The sequence below is a fragment of the Oncorhynchus mykiss genome, chromosome 20 (assembly GCF_057628025.1).
Source record: "Oncorhynchus mykiss isolate SJ-2025 chromosome 20, ASM5762802v1, whole genome shotgun sequence".
Lineage (NCBI taxonomy): Eukaryota > Metazoa > Chordata > Actinopteri > Salmoniformes > Salmonidae > Oncorhynchus > Oncorhynchus mykiss.
This window is the reverse complement of record NC_143041.1, coordinates 29,762,484-29,790,058: the sequence shown is the minus strand read 5'-3', so window position 1 is coordinate 29,790,058 and position 27,575 is coordinate 29,762,484. Positions and strand designations below refer to the sequence as shown.

Sequence of the window (27,575 nt, the reverse complement as noted above, 5' to 3'; positions counted from 1 at the left end):
CAGAAATTCTGCTAATTTCCTGTTTGACGTATCATCTTGGTTTCGCCTGTAGAATGAGTTCTGGGGCACTTACAGACAAAATCTTTGCAGATTCTGAAACTTCAGAGTGTTTGCATAGTCGAGTATCTTTTCGTGACAAAATATCGCGCTTAAAACGGGAATGTTTTTTATCCAAAAATGAAATAGCGCCCCTAGAGATGCAACTGGTTTTAACCACATTTGTCATGGGCTTCATCAATAAGTGCATAGACAACGTCATCCCCACAGTGACTATACAAGCGTATCCAAAAAGCTAAAGGCTAGAGCTACCGCTTACAAAGAACAGAACACGGACGCATACAAGACAGTCTGCTATGACCTCCGATGAAAAACATGAAACATGCAAAAGGACAATATAGGAGGAGGGTGGAATCCTATTTCACCGGTTCCGACACTCGTAGTATGCGGCAGGGCTTGCAGATGATAACAGATTACAAAGGGAAACCCATCTGTGAGATGCCCAGTGATGCATTTTATGCATGCTTTGAGGAATGCAACAATGAGTCTTGCGTGAAAGCCCCTGTTATTCCGGATGACTCTGTGATCACACTCTCCATGGCCAATGTGAATAAAACATTCTAAAAAGGTTAACACTCGCAAGGCCACCCGTCCATACAGAATACCAGGGCACATTCTTAAAGCATGCGCAGACCAGCTGGCAAGTGTCTTCACAGACATTTTCAATCTCTCCTTGTCCCTGTCTTTAATCCCAACATGTGTGAATACGTTCTTTATGGCCGATGTGAGTAAAACTTAAAAAGGTTAATACTCATGAACCGCCGGGCCAATTGGAATACCAGGGTATATTCTTAAAGCATGTGCAGAACAGCTGGCAAGTGTCTTCACAGATATTTTCAATCTCTGCCAGTCTGTAATCCCAACATGTTTCAAATTTACCACCATTGTCCCTGTTCCCAAGAACTTCAAGGTAACCTGTTAAAATAACTATTGCCCTGTAGCACTCACACGGTGAGGGTAGGCAACAAGCAACACCTCCACCAAGTTTACCATCAACATGACTCCAACCCCATCATCAACTTTGCTGACTACAAAATGGTGGTAGGCCTGCTCACCGGCGGTGATGAGACAGCCTACAGGGAGGATGTCAGAGACTTAGCAGTGTGGTGCCAGGACAACAACCTCTCCCTAAATGTCAATAAGACCAAGGAGCTGATCGTGGACTACAGGAGGAGAGAGCACGCCCTCATCCACATCAACAGGGCTGAGGTGGAGCAGGTCAAAAGCATCAAGTTCCTTGGTATCCACATCACTAAAGCACCTCTTCCCCCTCAGGAGGATGAAAATATTTGACATGGGGTCTCGGAGCCTCAAAAGGTTCTACAGCTGCACCATCGAGAGCATCTTGACTGGCTGCGTCACTGCTTAGTATGGCAAATTCCCCTCCTTCGACCACAAAGCGCTACAGAGGTTGGTGCAGACAGCCCAGTACATCACTGGGGCTGAGCTCCCTGTTATTTAGGACCCCTACTGGTACTGGTACTTCCTGTATTTGGCTCCATTCTTGTATTTTATTGCTCTTGTGTTTCTATTTAAATTTGTATTATTATTTTTTAACTCTGCATTTTTGGGAAGGGCTCGTCAGCAAGCATTCACGGTAAAGTCTAAACCAGATCGGCACGTATGACAAATGCAATTTTACTTAATTTGATACTGTTTGAGTCCCTGCCCAACTTCCATAAACTTCTGAAACCCTACCTCTTCAAAGAGTATCTTAAATAATACATTTCAGTCTTACCCCCCAGTATTTTTGTCACAAAAACTGTTGCATTAAATTGCAAATATACCTACTCTATCTCTCTACTATCTCACAGATACAGTGCCGATAGGCTGGTCTACATGATAAGATTATTATTGATAAGAGCATTCAAGCATCATGTCACCAGAATAAGACCCTCAATATTTATTGGAAAGGAGCGTCAGGCTCATCGTGTGCACTTTCAACACCATGTGAAGTTCATCGTAATTTATTTAATCTGCAGCCTAATAATCTGAATGGTTTCCCAAGTCATAGCGGGAGGACCACACACCATATCTATCAGGAATCAAGGTAAGACCCAGATGCTGTCGAAGTAACAATGTTTATTATAGCAACAGGGGCAGGCAACGACAAGTCAAGGCAGGCAGGGTCGTTAATCCAGAGTATAGGGGCAAACGTACAGGACGGCAAGCAGGCTCAGGGTCAGGTCAGGCAGAGGTTGGTAATCCAGAGGTAGGGCAAAGGTACAGGACGGCAGGCAGGTTCAGGGTCAGGGTCAAGACAGGTAGAGTAGTCGGGCAGGTGGGCTCAGAGACAGGACCGGCAAGGGTCAAAACCAGGGGGCGAGAAAAGGAGAGACTGGGGAAAAGCAGGAGCTGAGAAAAAAGCTGGTTGACTCGACAAACAAGACGACCTGGCAACGGACAAACAGAGAACACGGGTATAAATACACAGGGGATAATGGGGAAGATGGGCGACACCTGGAGGGTGGTGGAGAAAATCACAAGGAAAGGTGAAACAGATCAGGGTGTGACAATATCATCTGTCTCCATGTTTGCTTTGATATGATGGTTATTAGATCAGTATTTGCGCATAAAGCTGTTAACACCGCCATTTCTCACATAATTCATTTTTCGAACACTAAAAGATCCCACCATGTCGAATTAACACATTATCTGTCTGTGTTTATAAAATTCTACCGAAACTTCCTATTTCCATCACAGCTGTCATGATTTTTTTAAATAAATGGAATGACTGCAAAAAAACTGATTGGTCCTCTGATTGGACAAATTAACACAGGTTGGGTGAGCTAGCGCAGTGAGAAGGTTTTGAGGGTTGCGAGCGTGAAACTGAATGGGGAAAATATATATATTCATACCTATTTTAATAGGCTACATATAGTCTACCATTTGTACCATATACATATACATATAGCCTACCATTTGTATTTTATTTGTATCTTTGCTTATTCGATCTGGTCACTAACATAGGCCTACAGCATTGCACCACAATCTTGTTTCAAAAACAAAAACCAAAAAGTTGTGCTTCTTGACTGTTGACCAGTCATCAGCATTGGGGCGCCAAAGGCAGGCGCACATATCCAGATTAGTGACCAGAAAACCCTGTTCAAATTTCTCTGGTTTTGCATAGCAAAAACAGAATAGCCTACTTACATTAATCTTTGCCACAACAATAGGCTACCTGGTGATGATTGAATTTATCATTTTCATATTTGTGCATGGGGTTCGCAAGCTTTGAACCACTTCTTATTGGTGGTCATGGGTCAAATCATCTGATTTGCTGTACAGCTATAGGATTGGGTGCAGCGTAAATGTCAAATTTTAGGGAGAGATGACTATCATAAATGAATATACATCTGCAGCTCCAAAAATTGTTTGGTGATCAAGAATATGAACCGTTTGCTTTGCATGCTTACCAGCAATGGGGCATCAAGCAACAATTACTAGCATAGGCATGCTGGTCTTTTGGTATGTCAAAATTGCTTGAAATTGATCATTTGCTTATCAAACAAGTCATTGCCTGTAAGGCCAGAGGGGCAGCCATCCTTATCAGAAAAGGCACCCTGTTTGTCTCCTTCAAAGTAATTTCAGATACTAATGACAGTGATGGGGAAAATTGTTTAGCACACAGGTTATTCTGGCTAACCTCTATGGTCCTAATTGGGATGACGCTACATTTTTCTCTGACCTCATTGGAACACTTCCCGACCTTAAACTCTCATCATTTGATACTGGGCGGAGATTTCAATTGTGTATTACATCCAAGTCTAGACATATCCAGACCGAAGCCCAACAATGTCATTTCAAAATCAGGCTCAGTAATCAACTCATTTTTAGAATCCTATAATTTGTCTGTTCCATAGAGGAGGAGCAACCCCACTGCTGAACACTACTCCTTTTTTTCTACAGTCCACCAATCATAGAATTGACCTTTTCCTGCCGGACAATAGAATTCTTCCTTTTGTAACTAATAGCCAATATCACATCCTCTTTATCTCATACCATAGTCCAGCTAGATGTCCAGCTAGATTGTCCAGCTAGATTTTAGTTTTTCCGGACAGTACCGTGTCACAACACGCGTGGCGACTTGACCCACTACTACCATCCTGTAGTCCCTTTAATAAATACATATCAACTTACATTGATGTCTTTTTACAGATCAACTGCACCCCTGACATGTCTCATTATGCTGTGTGGGAGTCTTAAACAGCATATCTAAGGGACAAATGATTTTATACACAGCATATGACAACAACTGCGCACTAAACGCTCATCTGCGCTATCTCAACTCATTCTAGATGTGTGTGTGTGTGTGTGTGTGTGTGTGTGTACTTGTGTGAGTACCAGCTTGTTTTTGTGTTAGAGGTTAAACTTGCACTTTTATTCAGGGGTGCCATGTTTTATGACTGCACTGTATGTTATCTATTGTTTGCACAGAGCTTCCCATTTGACACACATACACACACACACACACGTCACTGCCCTCCCCCTGCTGTACAAACAGTATTGCGCTTGACTGTGACCTACAGCAGTAAGTACATGGTGGATCCACAGTGGTTTCTAGCATTCCCACACTCCAGTGTTTGTTTGCAGGCCCCCCCCCCCACCTATCTCCCTTACATCACAAGACTTGCGCCTCTCATCGCTCAGTGATTAGACTTACTGACGGGCAGAAGAGAACAGAGCTGAGGCTTTCCCTCCTCGTCTCCCTCTCTGTCTCTCAGTTTCTAAGTGTGTTTCTCTTTATCTGTCTTTCTGTCTTTTTCTCTCCCCCTCTATCTATTTTTATAGTCCCCCTTTTGACCTCATGTCCCTCCTCTCCCACCCCTGCATACAGGGAATGTCCTCTGGAATTGTCCCCACAGTCCAAGCATCTTGGCAGTTTATAACTTTGGTTATAGATGACCCTCAGTTCATAAACTCAGCACAAAAAGGAACATCCCTTTTTCAGGACCCTGTCTTTCAAAGATAATTTGTAAAAATCCAAATAACTTCACAGATATTCATTATAAGGGTTTTAACACTGTTTTCCATGCTTGTTCAATGAACCAGAAACAATTAATGAACATGCACCTGTTCATTGTTGAGAGACTAATAGCTTACAGACGGTGGGCAATTAAGGTCACAGTTATGAAAACGTAGGACACTAAAGAGGCCTTTCTACTGACTCTGAAAAACACCAAAAGAAAGATGTCCAGGGTCCCTGCTCATCTGTTTGAACGTGCCTTAGGCATGCTGCAAGGAGACATGAGGACTACAGATGTGGCCAGGGCAATAAATTGCAATGTCAGTACTGTGAGACGCCTAAGACAGCGCTACAGGATGGACAACCTTATCGTCCTCACAGTGGCAGACCACGTGTAACAACACCTGCACAGGATCGGTACATACGAACGTCACACCTGCAGGACAGGTACAGGATGGCAACAACAACTGCCCAAGTTACACCAGGATGCACAATCCCTCCATCAGTGCTCAGACTGTCCGCAATAGGCTGAGAGAGGCTGGACTGAGGGCTTGTAGGCTTGTTGTAAGGCAGGTCCTCACCAGACATCACCGGCAACGATGTTGCCTATGGGCACAAACACACTGTCGCTGGACCAGACAGGACTGGAAAGAAGTGCTCTTCACTGACAAGTCACGGTCTTGTCTCACCAGGGATGATGGTTGGATTCGTGTTTATCGTCGAAGGAATGAGCGTTACACCGAGGCCTGTACTCTGGACCGGGATCGGTTTGAAGGTGGAGGGTCCGTCATGGTTTGGGGCGGTGTGTCACAGCATCATCACACTGAGCTTGTTGTCATTGCAGGCAATCTCAACGCTGTGTGTTAGAGGGAAGACATCCTCCTTCCTCATGTGGTACCCTTCCTGCAGGCTGATCCTGACATGACCCTCCAGTATGACAATGCCACCAGCCATACTGCTCGTTCTGTACGTGATTTCCTGCAAGACAGGAATATCAGTGTTCTGCCATGGCCAGCGAAGAGCCCGGCTCTCAATCCCATTGAGCACGTCTGGGACCTGTAGGATCGGCGGGGTGAGGGCTAGGGGCCAGAAATGTAAGTTTCATAAATGTCCGGGAACTTGCAGTTGCCTTGGTGGAAGAGTGGGGTAATATCTCAAAGCAAGAACTGGCAAATCTGATGCAGTCCATGAGGTGGAGATGCACTGCAGTACTTAATGCAGCTGGTGGCCACACCAGATACTGACTGTTACTTTTGATTTTGCCTCCCCCCCCCCCCTTTGTTCAGGAACACATTATTCAATTTCTGATGGGCACATGTCTGTGGAACTTGTTCAGTTTATGTCTCAGTTGTTGAATCTTATGTTCATACAAATATTTACACGTTAAGTTTGCTGAAAATAAACAGAGAGGACATTTCTTTTTTTGCTGAGTTTAGATTTGATGTACTATGTTTATGTTTAGACTAAAGAGCTGATGATGTTTAGTGAGGAGCCACAGTTCAATACTATATCATTGAGAGGTTTGCGGTCTCAACTCCACATACATTTTTGATATCTTAGTTAGTTCCACCAATTTTGAGAAGTTTTAATTTCACCTCATTTTAACATTCTGTCAAAAAGACCACATGTTCAACTTCATAAAAAAACACCTTTCCCATCTCAAGAGGTTAAATAATGAAAGGTTTGTAGTAAGTGCTTATTAAAGACATGGCCCGGTGACTAAGAAAGTAATTTAAAAACCTCCCAATTTCGCCTGGATGTGTCACTGCGTAGTTCATACATTTATAATCTATGAGCAGCGACTGTTTACTTGAAGCTGTGCCGCTCCATTTTCCAACATTAGTCATTTGGCAGACACTCTTATCCAGTGCAACTAGGGTTAAGTGCCTTGCTCAAGGGCACATCAACATGTTTTTTTACCTAGTCAGCTCTGGGATTCAAACCAGCAACCTTTTTGTTTACTGGCCCAACGCGCTTACCCGCTAGGCTACCTGACACCCATTCCCTACAATTCCTTCCACGTGGGCCAGCCCCCTAACATTTACAGTTCTAGCCTATGAGCTTCAGCCTCTCGCATTTGAGTGACAGCCAGTCCCAGTGGCTCAGTGGACACAGCAGAGAGCGAGAGAGAGAGAGAGAGAGAGAGCAATATCTGCACATGTCGGACGTAGTACGCAATTTTGAGCAATGACATCATCCACATACCTGCACATGTGTGACGTAGTACGCAAAAGTATACAAAAGTACCAGAGAATTTCTTAAAGTGTCAAATAAAGTAACAGGGTTGACTAACAGGGTTGATGATTTCTTAAAATCAGCCATAAATCCCCTTGTGACAGGGAAAATGGAAGCTTACTGTGTGTAACAGGGAGTGGCAATTGAATGCAATAAAATATTTTGTTGTATAAAAGTTGGGTAGCAGGGTTGAAGTGTTGTGCTTGACAAGCTCAGTTTTCCACCGCAAAACATCAGAAAACGGTCAAATGAGTAGAACCAGCTCACATGATTTTACTCTATGCTTTTACTATCAAATGTTAAATCTTAAAAAATATAAATAATATTTTCCCCTTATTAAAATGAGAGTTCAGTTCACTTAACAGGATTTTACTTCAAATGAGGGACAGACGTAAATGATTCACTAATGACATGACATAAACAATAATCTTCAGAAATGACTTTGTCAAAGCAACAAATAACTAGGGCTTTACAATGATGGTGTAACTTGGAGACATTTGGGGATTAAGTGAGTTAAAATCTTCGTAGAAGTGACACAGGGTTGACAGAGGCACATGACTACAGTGGGGCAAAAAAGTATTTAGTCAGCCACCAATTGTGCAAGTTCTCCCACATAAAAAGATGAGAGAGGCCTGTAATTTTCATCATCGGTACACTTCAACTATGACAGACAAAATGAAAAAAAAAAAACGTATTTTCCACCATAATTTGCAAATAAATTCATTAAAAATCTGGATTTTTTTTCTCATTTTGTCTGTCATTGTTGAAGTGTACATATGATGAAAATTACAGGCCTCTCTCATCTTTTTATGTAGGGATATCCTTGTCTCATCGCGCACTAGCGACTCCTGTGGTAGGCCGGACGCAGTGCACGCTAACCAGGTCGCCAGGTGCACGGTGTTTCCTCCGACACGGTGTTTCCTGGATTCCGGGTTGGATGCGCACTGTGTTAATAAGCATTAGCTCATCTAATCTCTCATGGACAGACTCATTATATCTTAGTTCTGGACAGAACCTGGGTTAACCGAGATTAGCCCCTCTCTGATCCCATAGTACCACCAGGGCCCCCATCCACCAAATCCTCCACAGCTGGTACAAAGGCCTGCAGGAATATGACAACAAGCAAACTAACTGTGTCTAACCTGACTTCTCCTATTGAGTTTCCAGTTTCCACATCATGCTAACAGTGAAGCCTAACATCCACAGGAACAATTGTCTTCTCAGGGGACTTAGTCCCTGGCCGAACTCCTCTTCTCGGCCTTCACCACTAATATTAGGCTAGTGTAGATTCTGACTATGAGAAACGGAAGGGCTGTGATGGTGAGAGAAAAACAGTAGTAGAAGGGTGCGAAGGTGAGAGGTCACACCCTAGTACACATGATTTCATCTACGGCTAAGCAGGCATTCAACGTGACTTGTTTCATGGAACCTATGCGTAATAGGAAATGTTGATACCAATTGTGTCTCTATCTTGGGATTGATGTAATACATTTATTTTTGGTCATTTTGTAATAATCCTAGACCTCATGGAGATACAGTCAGTATGTGATGTCAGCTCTCTCTTTGTGGTCATGAGAAGAAGAAAACGGCCCAACATCAGTCACTGTAGTCGTGCAATCCCTCTCGACCGTTAGAGTGAAGCAAGAGGAAGCTTGAGGCAGCCAAGATAATGCTTTTCTCTGCATGGTTTCCTATCATAGCTGACATTGGCCATGTCACAGTGATGCTTGAGTAGTGGTGGTCATGCCTTAAGTGTTAGTATCCCTTTTATTCTCAGTATTGCCATAGTTCTAACCTGTCATTCAATCCCTCATATCACTCACTGGCATACTCCACATAACTAAGTTTCATCAAACAAAGTGAAATGATAAGATTCAACTGCAACCTGAAGATCAGGATTCATAAGCAATGCATTGAATCCCATTGGGTTAAAAAGAGATGGCCAACTCATGGAGCCAAGAGTCTGAAGATTCCACAGTGAAATTGTTTGGAATGCCTGGACAATCTATTTAATAGATCTGTTGTTCTCTCCTTCGGTTCATTCTGCAGGCAGATATTATGTTAGACTGAATGAGAGAGAGAGAGAGAGAGAGAGAGAGAGAGAGAGAGAGAGAGAGAGAGAGAGAGAGAGAGAGAGATGGGTGGGTCGGGTGGGTGGGTGGGTGGGTGGGTGGGGTAAAGGAGTGAGGAGAGGGGGGTGATGTTAGCCGACTGTGCTGAATCAGAGTGTGGGATGATTCTAGAATTTATTTTCATTCACTGTTGTTTATTTATTTATTCTGTCTCTAAGGAGACAACAGGAAATGGGGTAGTTATAGAAAGATAAGGGAAAGAGGCCGTCAGGCAGCCAAAGCAGAGCAGTTCCTCACACCACCATGAACTGATTCTGATCATAGATGATCACATTATCTTTATAAACAGCACACCTCGCAAATTAGTATATTTTAGCAGTGGCACTCTTTGGTTTTGTTCCGAATGGTACTCTATTCCCTATGTAGTAGACTACTCTAGTCAAAAGTAGTGCACTATGTAGGGAAAAGGGTGCCATTTCAGACACAGACTCCATTGTCAACACCTCGTGCTTTGTTTGTCTGAGAATGTAATGTAAACCTGATGACAAGACTACCATACTAGAGCATGAGGTTAAACTAATAGATACACAAACACACTTCAACGTGTATCCCTCTCTCTATCTCTCCAACCATCCCCCTCCCTGCCTCCTCCCAGCACATTCTGTTTCTCTGACTACACAAGCAACATTCTCCAAACCTCCTCACACACACATGCTCAGAAAATGTGCTGACTCATATCATGCCACTGTTTCCTATGCGTGCCATTTTACCGGAAGAAACACCATGTGCCTTCACTAATCCCCTCTATGTAAACCTGCCTTATCTTTGCATCTCCATTAGGTGTGCTTTCATGCACATGCATACAGTATATGTGCATATGCACGTGTGTTTGTACGTGCATGTGTATACGTTTGAGAGAGACTGCATCTCAATGTCTTTAAATAGCAGGACTTAGCAGTCCATTGTGACACATCTGGGCTGTGTCAGACAGAGGGAGGGAGCGGGGCAGAGCGGGGGTGGGGGGGGGCGGTGAGAGTGGGTGGGAAGCTGTTGAACTAACTCTAAGGGCCAACAGAATTGAGCACTTCACACTGATGCCAGCCCAGGACACTGGGAGTAACCTAACCCTTGTCTGACCAACACCCAATAGCAGCTTTCCAAGTGGTTATCCTTTGTCCCTGGGTACTCCTGACCTCCAAGGAAGGAATCCCACCTGGAACCTATTGCTTTGCTGTCCGTCAATAGCCAATCCACTGTAAGTATGATGAGTTATTTCCCGGGTAACTACGTATCTTTCTTTTTTTGCTCTCTGCACCTACAAGTAACTGAATGGGCTCTATTTGAACATACATACATAACACAATGGTAGCATCCCGGAGTCGCTTCTTCACGTTGAGACTGGTGTTTTGCGGGTACTATTTAATGAAGCTGCCAGTTGAACACTTGTGAGGCGTCTGTTTCTCAAACTAGACACCCTAATGTATTTGTCCTCTTGCTCAGTTGTGCCCCGGGGCCTCCCACTCTTCTTTCTATTCTGGTTAGAGACTGTTTGCACTGTTCTATGAAGGGAGTAGTACACATCGTTGTACGAGATCTTCAGTTTCTTGGCAATTTCTCATATGGAACAGCCTTCATTTCTCAGAACAAGTATAGACTGACGTGTTTCAGAAGAAAGTCTTTGTTTCTAGCCATTTTGAGCCTGTAATCGAACCCACAAATGATGAACTCCAGATCCTCAACTAGTCTAAAGAAGGCCAGTTTTATTGCTTCATTTATCAGAACAACAGTTTTCAGCTGTGCTAACATAATTGCATCAGAACAACAGTTTTCAGCTGTGCTAACATAATTGCAAAATGGTTTTCTATTGATCAATTAGCCTTTTAAAATGATACACTTGGATTAGCTAACACAACAGGCCATTGGAACACAGGAGTGATGGTTGCTGATAATGGGCCTCTCTACGCCTATGTAGATATTCCATTAAAAATCTGCCGTTTCCAGCTACAATAGTCATTTACAACATTAACAATGTCTACACTGAATTTCTGATCAATTTGATGTTATTTTAATGGACAAAAAAAATGTGCTTTTCTTTCAAAAACAAGGACATTTCTAAGTTTACCCCAAACTTTTGAACGGTAGTGTATCTTTACAAAATAGGTTAACTTGAACCCATTTGCAGTTCTAAGTTATTGCATGGCTTCAATAGCATTCACACTGACATAGGGGCTAGGCCTACTGTAAATTACATTCACACTGACATAGGGGCCTGGCCTACTGTAAATTACATTCACACTGACATAGGGGCCTGGCCTACTGTAAATTACATTCACACTGACATAGGGGCTAAGCCTACTGTAAATTACATTCACACTGACATAGGGGCTAAGCCTACTGTAAATTACATTCACACTGACATAGGGGCCTGGCCTACTGTAAATTACATTCACACTGACATAGGGGCCTGGCCTACTGTAAATTACATTCACAATGACATAGGGGCCTGGCCTACTGTAAATTACATTATGGCTATGCATGGTTATGCCAAACATTGTCAATAAGCATGATTAAATTCATTATTGATAAGGCCTAATAAGTGAACAAATAATTCTAATCAAATTCTAAACAAAATAACACTTACAGGTACCATCATTTCTCACTGTGGGCATATAATATTAAAACAATATAGACTATTGAGAGTTTTATGCACATCCACACGTTTCACACTAGCCAGACAAAGATCCAATATAAAGAGAAAGGGAGAATGTCCACTCACCGTTATATTGCTCCCAAATAGGCCAGTTTTATGAACATAATCGCAACCATTTTACAGATTAGATAGCATTCCCACATCTCCAAGAAGTTACATTGCAATCACGCCACGGACGTTGTCACCATGAAGGTTAACCATTCTGTTATGTTGTAATAAAATGAAAAAACATAAGCATACAAATAATAATACATAAATCAGTGTAAAATGTAATGATATCATAATATCGCCAGGATAAAAAAGACACGAATTGCTGTTGAACCACCCTTTCTTATAGTAGGCCCAAGGGAGGGCTTGGCTTTTGAACATATAAAACGGAAGACAAGCAATTTTACAGGTTACAGATAACCTTCTCAATACAAAAGTTCAATGGTATTCACCGCGGTTCAATGATATATCTATCATTGCATGATGGGCATGTAGCCTACATCATTTTACGCACGTCCAAAACTGGACTTGCGTGGCTAAAATAAGGTGGATCTGCTTACAATGCATAGATAAAAAGGAAATGCCAGCTCACTGTTTTATTTGATATAAGACTGGTAAATTGCCGAACCTGGCGTTAGGGGTGGGAAATGTTCAGTGCGCAAGGTTTTACATTACGAAATTGCAAACTAATGTGCGTTTGACACAAGCGCCGCCTTATCACCAGCCAAAAATAGAGCCCAATTTCCTCATACTTTTTTTTGCTACAATATGGAATGAGTATTATGTTGTTTGTTTGTCTTGAAGTCGTGATGACATTTGATTACATTTCCTCAAGAATGTGTTCGTAAAATAACACCATATTACCCATATCAAGGATACACTGATAACGACGTGTTTCTCCTTTCCTTCAGGTCTCAGTATTTCTGAAAATGTTAAATTCTCATTTTGATTTAGCTTAGGTATTTTCCCTTAGGCTTTCAAGTGCTTTGATTTTTGACATTAAGAATGAGGTGCTGATTCACTTGGAAAAGGGAAGACAGAGCTCCTACCATATGGTAGTTTGCAGCCATGGATAAGATACAGAAATATAAATAGGCCACAAAATAAGTTTTGTGGCCTATTTCTGAACATATGTCTTCTTTGTAATGCAGAGATAAATCACTGTGTTAGCTAGTTAGTGATGGAGATGCAACATTAGACACAGGTCAGATCCTGACCAGTTGACTGTCTCTTCCAGCTGGGTTGGCTCTGGGCCTCTGCTAAACAGATAGATTAAATGTAACACTCCCCTGCGGTAGGAACGTCCACCCACCAACACACTCACTAACTCTTGTCAGTCTTTTACAAACATTGGCATATATGGGGCTAGGAGGGTGTGCTAGCTTTTCATTTCAAGCAGTAGTGAGCTACTCCTCTAACCTGGTCCCAGATCTGTATGTGCTGTTTGGCAAGGCATTGACTATAGCAGTTGAATATGCTAAATAAACAGATCTGCGGCCAGGCGTGTACTTCTCAGCACCTCTGGGGCAGTATGCTGTCTCTATATCACTGCCAAGAACTGCCATTGTATACCTACTGCTACATAAATACATGGAATAAAGTGTAATAGGTGTCCGAGTCATCTTGATACACATCCACTGTCCTACAAAATGACATTGACTAAATGGAGGAGTTTTGAAATACTCACGTGCTGTTAGGTCAATCAATGAACTGAGTTGAAGCTCTGTGTGTCAGAAGTTTGTTCATTGAAGCACACAGAACGTAATAACATTACATTGTTTGACAATGTTTTACATAAGGGTGGGCAAACATTTCTATTGGGCATCATCCCTTGACAATAAGATACATTAAGATGTGACTGTTTATCTCTCACCGACACTTAACTGATACTTTTTCATTCTGCTGAACTTGCTTTCAGCCAAGACGCCTTCACCATTATCCAGAGAGAGGTTTGAGTGTGTGTGTATATATATATATATATATATATGTCTGCTGACATGGGTTATCTAAGTCCTGTGGGCCTGTAGAGCTGCTCTACTAGCCTACTGAGTGTGTGTTAAGCGTCTGTCTGTCTGTCTGTCTGTGTCTGTCTGTGTCTGTCTCATGCTGTGAGTGTGACATCCACCCAACACACCCTGTATTCAGCATCCAGGGCTAAAACACTATGCTGGAGTATTCTTCCTGATAGGCATAATGACTGACCGTTGAGTGCAGCAGTGTGTGTATCTAATGAGCCTAATCTGGACCACAAAGACCCTTACACTGTATAATTTATAGAATATGTCTTTCACTATGCAGAATTCAGTCTCTTTCACTCAGACTGTAGATTTCAGTCTCTCTCACTGAGTGTGAAGCAGCATTGACTGACAGTTTCTATACAGCAGGTCTCCGTGCTGTAGTGTGCTACAGGTTGTTTACGTTAGAGGGAAAGACATGTCTTAATACTTACAGAGAGAGCTTGGGACGGTTTCTCCAAAGTACTCCTGCTGAATGGAGAATCTCCATTGAAAGTACTTTTCAGTCCAGGACATTGAGTATAATCTGTGTCCAGGAATCAGAGTCCTAAAGTTTTGACTCCTCACTGCCCTTCACACTTAAAAGACGCTGTCTGAATTCCGATCATTGTAATCATTGCAACACCCATGGCTTTATTACCCTGTTATCTGTATCTGTACCTGTAAAAAGGAGTAGAATCCATCCCTTTGGAGGTTGGAACGGCCCTGACACTCCCACACTCCTAGTTGTATGAGTCAGGTCAAACAGAAGATAGAGGATAGCCCCATATCCTGTCTGTGTTCCAAATGGCACCCTAATCCCTACATTGTGCATTACTTTTGACCGAGCCTATGGGCTCCCAGCTGAATGAGTCATATCAAACAGAGGATAGGGGATAGCCCTAGATCCTATCTCTCCTATCCAGCAAGCCTACGTCCCATAGGCGCTGCGGCTGGGGCATACCCACCCGTACACACATGTAGTGTGATGGGGTGAGTCACTCATTGGGCAGACCACACTGGATGCTATGGCTAGTATCCAGCGGGAGGGAGAGGGACTCCCACCCTTGGAACCAACAATGTTTGTGTACCTCATTGCCCAGACAACACTGCAGCAGGATGAATGAATGACTGACTGGAGGGAGACACCTCCGTATTAATTCAGTTTGGAGCACGTCCAACATACCTTATTCTATACAGCATACTGTACATGGTACATCCACCCTGACCCCTCTCAGTTTCAACATGAGAGAAATTATAATGTCTAAGGAATTATATCCAGATAGATGAATAAATGCATGTGTTGTTCATGGTATTCAGGATAAACAAACAATGTGTCATGAAATCACTTATTTTAAAGTACACAAAGTGAGTAACTTACAAGTGGCTTTCCTGCTGCGTAAATACGCACCGCGTCTTCTAAGGATATCAGGAATCCTAGCCGTCGGACACTCCCTGACGTAGCGACGCACGGATGGGCGTTGTTCTTCCATAATGAGATACTTTATAACTGCAGCGCTGCCACTGACGTCAATCTAGCCAGAAGGACTTGTGACCGGTGGACTACAGTTTTTAGACTCTTTGGGAAACTTGCTTTTTGCGATTTTCGGCTGAAAACCATTTTTGTGATATTATAGTCACTCCGCAGTCGCATTAAGTAAGTTGACTTTTCTTCCAATTGTGGTTATTTATTCGCTAGATTAATGCGCATGGAATATGTGGCACGCACGAAGCACCAACACCAAGCGGGCTTTCAGGGGAGCGGCTTGGTTTATTTTTCTAGTACCTATAACACCTATAACGTGGTTGACAGATGTTTGTCTTTATTTTACTTATCGACTATCAGTGGATCGACGTACAATAACCTTTTCCGTTATATTATGTGACTTTGTTTTAAATTTTTTGCTACATAGTTGGAGTAGAATTGTTTGTTTATAATTCATGCGCACTTAATGATAATATGGATGCAACCTAGGTCCAAATGGATCTGCGGTGTTGTGTGAAAGGTGGTCTGTTCTTAGCTAGACTGCCTTTTTTTTATACATTTTTAGTAAGGACAGGCTACACTAAAAATTGTGTAGTTAGTATGCACATATCTTCAGCTTATTACAAGTTGAATATAAGGAGGCCATTAACATTGTCTTTTTTAGAACTCTGCTGATAAAGTTTTTTGGAGTAGGCGCTGTTCTGAGTTCAGAACGGGTACTGCAAATCCTGCAGTGACACACCCATGTCCCAGTCCCACAGAACTGGAGAGCGACTGAGACATTCACAAACTAACGGTGTCCCTTTTACCATTTAGCTTCTTCTGGCAAGATGCTGCTCCTTCTACTGGGAATTGTCATCCTGCACGCCGCAGCCCTAGTCCTCCTGTTTGTGTCAACAATTGTCAGCGTAAGTAAACCATCGCTATCAATGAATGATCTGATAAAGCAATGTATTACTGATATCTCATTTCTGGTAATCATTCCAAACAGAGAGAAATGTTTTATACATATAAAAATCAGTAGTTTGTTTTAAAGCATTGACATCTCTGCTATCTGTAAAGGTGTTTTCTATCAGGCTGCAGTGTTCTCTTGTTAATAGCAATACTGTGTTGTTTATCCTCTAGGCCTGGACAACAGGGTCCACTAGCAGCTCAGACCTCTGGAATAACTGCTCTACAATCAATGGATACCACTGTGACCCAGCCGACACTGGAGGTAGGATGCAGTACAGACTGACTTTGTACATCTGATGCTGTGGCTTGTTATGTTTTTTTCATTCTGCATGATGCTGATGATGCCTCCTCTTGTCCAATAGTAAACTTATTTTGAAAGGATATACTGTAGACATGTATTTCTTGACCCTGTAAATTGAGTAGTCTGTTTGTGCATTCAATTCTTCTGAGGTGTGTCTTGAGAATAAGTTTTAAGTACTGTTGGTTGACTGAAAGATCAGTAGACAGTAAGACATGGGAAGACCTGAACTGTGATTAACTATAACTGGCTTAAGCCCACCCATTCACTCTCTAGTTTACCGTGCCCCTGAAGGGCGTGTCAGGCGCCACTGTGACTCTACTGCCATCAAGGGGTGAGGATGTGAACCTAGAGTTTGCACTGTTCATAGGCCTCCTCTGTATAAATAGTCATGGTGTGATGTCCATATTCAGGCTGCATGTTTGGGAGGCTATAGTGGTGGGATGAAGGTTTAGGGTGGGACTTTGTAGGAAAAATCAAGTGTTAGATCTGGGGAGGTGTGTGTGGCAGACAGGGAGGCCTTGGACCACCCCATGTAGGACATAGTGTGCTGACAACCCTGGTCACGCCCATGTATCAGATTGTGTGTACAGCGAGATCATTAACAAAACGAGAGATCTAGCAGCCGTGATTGTCTGAGACATATTTAGACCAAAGCCAACAGTGGTTGGAGGGTAAGACTGCAAAAAGATTGCAACTAGACCATATTAAACGAAGTTATGAATGTGCATTACATGACAAAGTATGTGGACACCTGTTTGTCTAAGATCTCATTCCAAAATCATGGGAATTAATATGCTGTATGGACCTTGCTTTGTGCATTGTCATGAAATGGCAAAGGGCCTTCCCCAAACTGTTGCCACAAAGTTGGAAGCTCAGAATTGACTAGAATGTCATTGTATGCTGCAGCTTTACGATTTCCCTTCATTGGAACGAAGGGGCCTAGCCCGAACCATGAAAAACAGCCCCAGACCATTATTCCTCCTCCACCAAACTTTGCAGTTGGCACAATGCATTCGGGTAGGTAGTGTTCTCCTGGCATCCACCAAACCCAGATTTGTCTGTCGGACTGCCAGATGGTGAAGCGTGATTCATCACTCCAGAGAACATGTTTCCACTGCTCCAGAGTCCAATGATGGCGAGCTGATGCTTGGCATGGTGATCTTAGGCTTGTGTGCGCGGCTGTTCAGCCATGGAAACTCATTTCATAAAGCTCCCGACGAACAATTCTTGTGCTGACGTTGCTTCCAGAGGCAGTTTGGAACTCGATAGTAAGTGTTGCAACTGAGGACAGAAGATTTTTACACACTACGTGTAATAACAGCACTTACATTTGACTGGGTCCGCTCTAGTAGGGCAGAAATATTCCTGTGCCACTTTGAAAGTCACTGAGCTCTTCAGTAAGGACATGACTGACAATGTTTTCCTATGGAGATTGCACGGTTGTGTGCTCGATTTTTATACACCCGTCAGCAACAGGTGTGGCTGAAATAGCCAAATCCACTAATTTGAAGAGGTGTCCTCATACACACAAGTATTTGCAATAGAATATCTTACAATTTCCAGAAATTCTAGAGGCACTGTAATACTATAGAACTTGTGTTCAATTGCCTTAGAGACCCAGTACAACAGTGCTAACTGCAGTAGCCTCGAGCCCATCAGGCCGTAGCTAGCTGCCTGGTGATGTCATGTGTCTAGAATGTGCGGGTGGGTCTTGGGCCCCGGTGTGTGTTGTCAATGAGACAGGCAGTAGAGCCAACAGCAGGCTGAAGCCAACATGCTCACTTTTTCTCTCTCTCTCTCTCCTCCTCTGCCAGGTGGATTCATGGAACAGCTTGTTTGTTTGATTTGCCTTCATTACACCACTGATTGACGCACTGTGTTTGTATAAGGAGGCACGTGTGTTTGTGTTCTGTGAGGAGGGAGGGATCGAGGGGAAGATAGTGGAGTCTGTACTCAAGTGCACGGGGCCCGGCCCAGTCAATCAGTAGTGCTCAAAGGCCCCTGGAGTGCTTTACTGAGAAATCCGTACAGCTGGCATGCCTGAGCTGGGAGAGATAAACATGAGGACAGAGCATACTGAGTAACATGAGGCTCAGTATACTGAGAGGGCGGGCTGGTGGTGGCGGCACGAGCGAAGGTCACACCCACTGGGTGGCCTTTTATTTGTAATTTTGCTATTAGGAGTTAAGTTATGTAGTTATGCGTAGTTTATATTCCACATGGGGATTGGTTTGTTTTGTCCATCTTGTTTGTACTTGACCTGCCTTTGCCCCTGAAATGGGAATCCAGTCTTAGTTTGTATGACAAATTAGAGTTGAGCAAAGTCCACACTAGGGATGCGCCTTACTGTATGTTAGTTATTACATGTCATGGACACACAACAGCTGGTATGATCTCTACTGTAGCTACAAGCTGGCACATTAATATTTTATATGAAGCTTCGATAGTCAGGACTCAACAAAACCAGAACAACTCTTAATTTTCCTGTTTTTGACTTTTCTGTAAAATCTTTGTCTGTATTTTTTGTCTATTTTTCTATACATTCTAGAGTAGAGACTCCAGTATAACATATTGTTGTACAGGTATATCCATGGCGCATATAATGGCAATACCTGTAGACACAAGCACAACGAGCGTTATTACGGTAGATATTCTGGCCCCAGAGGACCACATCTCACACCAGAAAATCCCCCATGCCACAACATCACAGCCTTCTGGTACCAGACAGGCAGCCCTGAAGAGAACATGTCTGTTTATCAACAGTATCGATGGAGATATTTATAGAACCCTAATATAGAGCAGAACAACCAAGGATAATGTAACCTATCATGTTTAGGCCTATACATGGAGTTATTGCATGTCATTACATATACATTCCAGTATTCTCGTTATGAGAGCTGTTTGTATTGGTTTTGTGTAATGCTTTCGTGGATATAAATAGTGTTTGTCATATTGCTGTACAGTGGATGGGTTCGATAATAGTGTTGTTGGCAATTTCCTCTGCCATATCTCCTATCTAGTGTGCTCTGCTCTGGGGTGAGTGCAGCATGGGGACAGACATAATTGTCATTCTGGGTAACCTGACTCTTTGATGGCCTCATCGAATCCATTAAACCCTGTTGTCATTTCCCCAAACCTCTCCTGAAAAGATGTATTAGTTTCCTGGAAAACTACAGGTGCATCATGGGAGATCTACCAATGATGTCAACTGAAGAAACTTATGAATTAGTAATGTGTTTGCAGACTGAGTACTTTTGCTGGTGATGTTTGTTTGTGTAGTCACGCAAGGTCGCCACAAAGCCAACTGTCTCCTTACTTCAACATTATTTACACATCTACTTCTTAGCTGCCGTCATTCATTCAGGTTTCTTAACCAATTTAGTGATGCTAAAGCAGTCTGAGCAGGGCCTCAAACCATTGGCTTTGTGATTTAATTAAATACCTGTAAAAACAAGCATGCACTGTAAGTTTTGTACCTGACAGACTCAAATTCTGAGACATGCAGGATGCATGGTATATACTGAGACTGGAACCTTCTCTTCCTACTTGACTAAGGTCCAGTGTCTTTAGTATCCTATGGGAGCATGCAGATCTGTTTGGCTCTGTAGAACAAAAACAAATTGTGGTGGGGGGGGGGGGGTAGCGTTAGCCACCAAAAGAGGACTGTAGCAGACGCAGCTAAACATGAGATGAGAGAGATGTGTGAGGAACGGCTTCAGATAGAGGGATAGCTGGCTTAGGAAACCTGAGAGTGGATGCAGGTTGCATGCATGACCCTCAGACAAGAAATAGACCCCCTTGGAAGTCCAGGCATTCCAGACGTAGATGGTGCTGTGGTTGTAGCGCTAACACACAGATTGGTGGGGGCAACAACCACAGCACTAACACACAGATTGGTGGGGGCAACAACCACAGCACTAACACACAGATTGGTGGGGGCAACGTCTCAAAGTCCCTGGCTGTCAATACAGGTTACTAGAATGGGTTAACAGGGCTTTCTGTACTGTAGTAAGCTGGCCTTGGAGCAGTGGTCGGTAGCCAGAGGATCAATATGTAACACAAAGTGTTAGGGGCCTGTGTGTATTACTGAGTATGCTACAATGCTTTCAGGAACAGAATATCTATGTAGGTACCATTATTGTAAATCCATTAAGGATTCCAGGTAACTAAACAAGACTCTGGCCAGACCAATATTTAGCTGATTTAACAATTTGAGTTTCATTCTCATTAAAAGTGGTTGCTTTAGTGTGGCGACCTCGGCATGATTAGTTTACCATGTTGTGTATAAAAAGTGAAGTTGATTTCTAGAAGTGAGTCTTATGGGTCTATGTACTGTATAGCCATGTATCCTGTGTGGTCCTCTGTAGCTCAGTTGGTACAGCATGTCTCTTGCAACACCAGGATAGTGGGTTTGGGACCAACCATAATAAGAAAATTGGATAGAATCATCTGCTAAATGGCATATTATTTTCTATAATTGACTGACAAGCTCCCTCTCTTCCCTACAGAGTGGATCCAGGCAGTGCAGGCCCTGATGATCCTGTCCATCATCTTCAGCTTCATCTCTCTCTTCCTGTTCTTCTGTCAGCTCTTCACCCTCCAGAAGGGAGGACGCTTCTTTGTCACTGGAGTCTTCCAGATCCTCGCCAGTGAGTAGCCATTTTTGTCATCCAGGAAAACAAAACTGAAACGGACACATTCAGAAGTTTACACTACACTCTTCGAAGTATATGTGCCTGGAAGAACCTTTTGGGTTGCCACACCTGCGGAACCTTTCCACTTGAAACATATTCCTCAAGCAACCCCTCTGAAAAGGTTATTTGAGGAACCCATGTGTAAATGTTCAAACCAGAACCTTTATGTGATTAGAGGGGTTCAATTTTTAACCTTTTATTGTAGAGGTGACAGCCTATCAGATTGAGGTGAGGCTTATTGGAGGCATAGCTTTCAGATAATTATTTTTGTTCACACTTTAGCATAAATGTCACTCCTGTTCAAATTTGTACACCGCAAATCAAAATGTTCCCCGATCATATTAGAATATGTAATATGCATTCATCATTGCTGATTACATATAGTGGTAACTATTTGAACTTTGGAATTTTTATATGCTCTTGAAGGACTCAAACTCCTCTGTTAGCTTGATTGAAACTACAGAACCATCAGTGTTCAACCTTAGCATGCAATGACAATAGAACAGATGAGCTGGAATGACATTTACTCTTAACGGGTGACTAAGATATATTTTACAGCCACACCTCTACTCCAGGGTCCCTCCATGAACCCGTTGCTACAATAGGGGTTTATCCATTGTTTATTGTGTTCCGTGCCCTTTGGCTATGGATAGACACTTCTTCTAGTCTATTGTGTCAAAGGGCTGCCAATGTCAAACCTCCCAGGTTGGCACTGTAGACTGTGCCAGTGGGCACAGAGACGATCACACAAGTGGAAATGTCAAGACCGGCAATGTAGGGGGTGAACAACAAAACATCAACAAAGAGACAATGCCATGATATGCCAGTTCACAGTGGGCTGGGGAACTTGGAAGTAGACTAAGGTTCTAGATGAGGAAGTGAGAGGCCTGTTTATGGTTAAATAGCCACCATCTCCCCCAATGCTGCCCAGCAGGGTTCATAGTAGGACACATTAAATAAAGCACAGATTGTGATGACATGACACACAATTTGATCTTCAGGTTCAAATGGAATTGACTGTATTGTATGTAAACATTTCCTCTCATCCTTTCCAGGTCTGTTTGTGATGAGTGGAGCAGTGATCTACACAGTGATGAGTCCGAACTGGGTGCCAGTATCAGAGGCCTTCGGTTGGGCTTATATCCTGGCCTGGGTGGCCTTCCCTCTGGCCCTGATCAGCGGACTCATCTACGTCATCTTGAGAAAACGGGAATGAGGCCCATGTCCCCTAACCTCCACCCCGCCCTCAGCATTAACAATCACCCTAGGAGACTAAACTCAAAAGCCTGAGGACCTGTATACCTCACTGGGTCACAAGGCTGCTTCACCTAGGTCTGCACCGCACCCTAGGGGTAACACCAAAAACACAACCACCAAAAATGACATAATGAAACAACCAATACTGTCAAATGTATATACTGTAGTATCTATGGTTTAAAACCTATTTATAACACATTTTACGTGTATGTACATAGTATTGTCGTGTTGCTCCGTTGACAAAAATATTGGTATGAGCTTCATTTTAGCTGATAAAGTGCCTAAATATTTGTTTGTAATTATGAAATAATTAGATGCTGTTTGTTTCTCTATGTAACCCACCAAAAAATTAAGAATAAAAAAGTTTTGAACTATTTTAACCAAAGTGCATGTATAAAATATAGAGCTAGAAAGAATGTGTAACTGAGCTTGCTTTACAAAAACTAAAAGTGGTAACATCCAAATGATGGTGGTTAAAGGGATTCTCCAGTACTTTTTTATACTTTTTAGCCAGTAGTTTTAAAAGTAGAGCTCACGATCCAAAAGTGGCCCCCGAAAATTGCGTACTACGACACGTGCCCAATGTCACTGCTTCCGCTCATGCTCTGCTGTGTGCGCATCATGTGCCTCTTCCTAGTTTTCACAAATATGGTGAGGAGCTGAAGCTCATTGGTTGAACTCAAATTGCTAGGGGGCTGGCTCAAATGGGAGAAATTCTAGGAAAAATGGCGACGCACAGCTTCAAGAAAAAGTTGCTTTCAAACTAGGGATTTCGTGGCTAATTGAGGTAAGACAGTAATTCTGAACTACACATTGACACATCCAGCCCAACGCGGGTGTTTTAAAACAAATAGGAGCATGTCTTTAACCATTCAAATGTTGGTTTGGTTATTTCTGTTTGTAAAATGTTTCAACATTATTTTTTCTATTTTTATTTTCAACAAAGATGGTGCTATGTATTTACCATTCCTATTACTGATAGCCATTTTGCAATCATTTACAGTCAAATGACTTGACTTATGCCATGACGTAACTAGGACGTAACTAGGACATCAGGATGAGAAGTAGACTCCATTGTAATGTCCATGTGCCTAACTGCTTATGTGTATAGAGAAGGCAATTCCATTTTGATCTGTCTAAATCAAAGCTTTGAAACGATCAGCTTTGATTGTTCGGCAACAAGGCGTTTGAGTGATGTAGCATTAGTTTATTTTGTTGGAATGCCATTTGGAATGTCAGTATTAGAAGATCCTGCCAATGTTCCATTTGCATTACTTAAACTGTGTTAGACAAGTTCAAGGATGGAGAATGTGAGCTAAATGAAATTCACGATGACTAAGATCTGTGTCTTTTCTGGCCATGCCATGTTGATTTGTTGTGTTTGTGTTTTATAGCATATGTACGACCAGTAAACACACTAGAACCTTTCTCCTGGACAGAGTACTGTAACAACTAGTAGGGCATTGTAGCCAGATCCAAATTGATTTTAAGTTTTTATATCTAACATTTTATAGAGCTATTTCAATATTAATGGTAAGCTCTGAGGCAGCCTACTCAAACCTGACCGAGGCAGAATAGAGGACATTACTTTTAGTATTAGCTTTGTCATGTGGGAGAAAATGGACAGTGAGGTTTGCAGTTTATGTTCTGTTTGCATACAAATGTTCTGTTTCACATACTTGAAGTTTGACAAGCTGCAGTCTCTGCTACCCTGAAGAACGCAATTTCTTTTTTTGGGAAAACATTGTTTAATATCACGTTAATATATCTATGACTATCTAGTATGCAGACTGATTCAATAAAAAACAACCAAATTGGAAACAGCTCCTACCTACGGGGATTTCTATATATATTTCAGTACTCATACTGTATGTTGTGTATTCTTCCTCATCACAGAATAAAACTAACACTAACCCCATTAGACCTTTATCCAATACATTGCATAATGTTGAACTCTATAACCATTTAGCCAAATACAATGTTAATAGCTATTGTCTGCCTTGAAGTTATGGTAAACTACTGAAGTGAAAGGTGCAGTACATGAAAGAGTGTAAAGTGGAATCCCTGCAAATGTTAACTGTATCTGGTTGGTCTTAGATAACTGTGTGCTATTAAAGAGAATGCAAATTCTGAGTTCTCCCTCTCTCTATGTCCATGATGTAAAGATACCTGCACTAGGGGCTCGATTCAATCTGTATTGCCGAAGTCCAGCGCTATAGCGCGCTTTAAATTTAAAGGTACTTTCCTATTGAGCCGACATATGCAGCATTTTACTGTGAATGCAGTCTGTGCGGGAACATGAACCTTTAAATGTGCAGTGCATTCAGAAATTATTCAGACCCCTTGACTTTTTCCACATTTTGTTACGTTACATCCTTACTCTAAAATGGATGAGAAAAATATATATTTTATCCGTCTACACACAATACCCCATATTGACAAAGCAAAAACTGAAATTTGACATTTACATAAGTATTCAGACCCTTTACTCAGTACTTTGTTGAAGCACCTTTGCCATCGACTACAGCCTCGAATCTTCTTGGGTATGACGCTACAAGCTTGGCACAGCTGTATTTGGGGAGTTTCTCCCATTCTTCTCTGCAGATCCTCTCAAGCTCTGTCAGGTTGGATGGGGAGTGTCGCTGCACAGCTATTTTCAGGTCTCTCCAGAGATCTTAGATCGGATTCAAGTCCAGGCTCTGGCTGAGACACTCAAGGACATTCAGAGACTTGTCCTGAAGCCACTCCTGCATTGTCTTGGCTGTGTGCTTAGGATCATTGTCCTGTTGGAAGGTGAACCTTCGCCCCACTCTGAGGTCCTGAGAGCTCTGGAGCAGATTTTTATGAAGGATCTCTCTGTACTTTGCTCTGCTCATCTTTCCCTCGATCCTGACTAGTCTTCCAGTCCCTGCCGCTGAAAAACATCCCCGCAACACGATGCTGCCACCACGCTTCACCGTAGGGATGGTGCCAGGTTTCCTCCAGATGTGATGCTTGGCATTCAGGCAAAATAGTTCAATCTTGGTTTCATCAGACTAGAGAATCTTGTTTCTCATGGTCTGAGAGTACTTTAGGGGCCTTTTGGCAAATTCCAAGCGGGCTGTCGTGTCTTTTACTGAGGAGTGGCTTCCGTCTGGCCACTCTACCATAAAGGCCTGATTTGTGAAGTGCTGCAGAGAGAGATGGTTGTGCTTCTGGAAGGTTCTCCCATCTCCACAGAGGAATCTGAAGCTCTGTCAGAGTGACCATCGGGTTCTTCTTCTTCCCTGACCAAGGCCCTTCTCCCCCGATTGCTCAGTTTGGCCAGGTGGCCAGCCCTAGGAAGAGTCTTGGTGGTTCCAAATTTCTTCCATTTAAGATTTATGTTGGCCACTGTGTTCTTGGGGACCTCCAATGCTGCAGAAATTGTTTGGTACCATTCCCCAGATCTGTGCCTCGACACAGTCCTGTCTCTGAGCTCCACGGACAATTCCTTTGACTTCATGGCTTGGTTTTTGCTCTGACATGCACTGTCAGCTGTGGGACCTTATATAGACAGGTGTGTGCCTTTTCAAATCATGTCCAATACATTTCATTTACCACAGGGGGACTCCAATCAAGTTGTAGAAACATCTCAAGGCTGATCAATGGAAACAGGATGCACCTGAGCTCAATTTAGAGTCTCATAGCAAAGGGTCTGAATACTTATGTAAATAAGGTATTTCAGTTGTTTTGTTTTTTTTGCAAACATTTCTAAAAACCTGTGTTCACTTTGTCATAATGGAGTATTTTGTGTCGATTGATTAGTAAAAATTGTATTTAATACATTTTAGAATAAGGCTGTAACATAACCAAAATGTGGAAAAAGTCAAGGGCCTGAATACCTTCTGAATGCACTGTATATTGCGCTTTAGCGCAGGTCTTCAGCACTACGGATTGAATCCAGCCCTAGCTCTGCATTCACAGACATACATTTTCTGTACATCTCCTTATTTAACATGTATTTCATACAGTATGTGCTTCATGTCACTGGTTTAAACACACCTTCTGTGCCCATTACGGGGCAGTCTGTCTGTAGCATGTGGGCTACTGTAACTTAAGGTACCTGGTGTGACTGCAGCAGCAGCTATGTGACTAGTGTTTGACATGGTGGTACTAAGGCATGATGGGCGACCCGGCGATGCAGTCTTCCTTGGCATGCAGCTAGTGTTTCTCTATCAGCAACCTGTCAAGAGAACCATCGCGCTCTCCCAGAAGCTTGACTGATGCGTAAAACCCGCAAATTCAGACAAACAAAAAGGTATACTGGGTTCACAATCAAAAAGATATCGCATAAAGCTTATTTCATTATTATTTTTTTTTTATTCACTGGATCAGAGATAGCGTGCACAGACGTTTTGGCTTTACAGCTTTACAAACTGAAGAAGGCTGTAAAGCCGAAATGTCTGTGTACGCTATCCCTGATGCAGTGAAAATCATTTTTAAAAAGTGAATAAGGAAGTAAGCATTATGCTACATCCTTTTGAGTGCGAACCCATTACAGCTTTTTGTTTGTCTGTCAGCAAACTGCCCAGTGAGAGAGAGAGAGACAAGAGGACTCAGATAAGATACAGTATGATCACTGTTGACGAGAATTTGTCCATCTTAAACTCTAGGTGAGAATTAGCTACAGTATGTAGCTACAATCTTTCATATGGTCCTGCCAAAAACATACAATCTTGTGAGAGAGAAACAAGCTGAGCTGTCAGGAGTAAAATAAGATCTAAACAGACAGATGTAGGATCTTCATTTGTTCACCCTTCAGTTGCATGACATTTCTTGCACAGCAGGAAATGCAAATGTGTAGTGTATTCAAGGTTTACAAATGCTTCTAAAGTTTGTA

The 27,575-nt window shown here is 42.5% G+C and overlaps 1 protein-coding gene across 2 annotated transcripts; it reads left to right on the top strand.

Annotated features, from left to right (window-relative positions):
- Positions 1-10,296: 10,296 nt before the first annotated feature.
- pmp22b (peripheral myelin protein 22b) lies at positions 10,297-24,844 on the top strand. 2 transcript variants are annotated; one of them, XM_021576249.3, is made up of 5 exons: positions 10,297-10,585; positions 16,325-16,416; positions 16,634-16,724; positions 21,272-21,412; positions 22,513-24,844. In XM_021576249.3, exons 2-5 carry the CDS (start codon positions 16,339-16,341, stop codon positions 22,671-22,673), a joined length of 471 nt encoding a protein of 156 aa, XP_021431924.1. In that variant the 5' UTR covers positions 10,297-10,585; positions 16,325-16,338; the 3' UTR covers positions 22,674-24,844. The 2 variants fall into 2 exon arrangements, with proteins under 2 accessions (XP_021431924.1, XP_021431923.1); XM_021576248.3 differs by lacking the exon at positions 10,297-10,585 and adding an exon at positions 15,473-15,679.
- Positions 24,845-27,575: the final 2,731 nt, after the last annotated feature.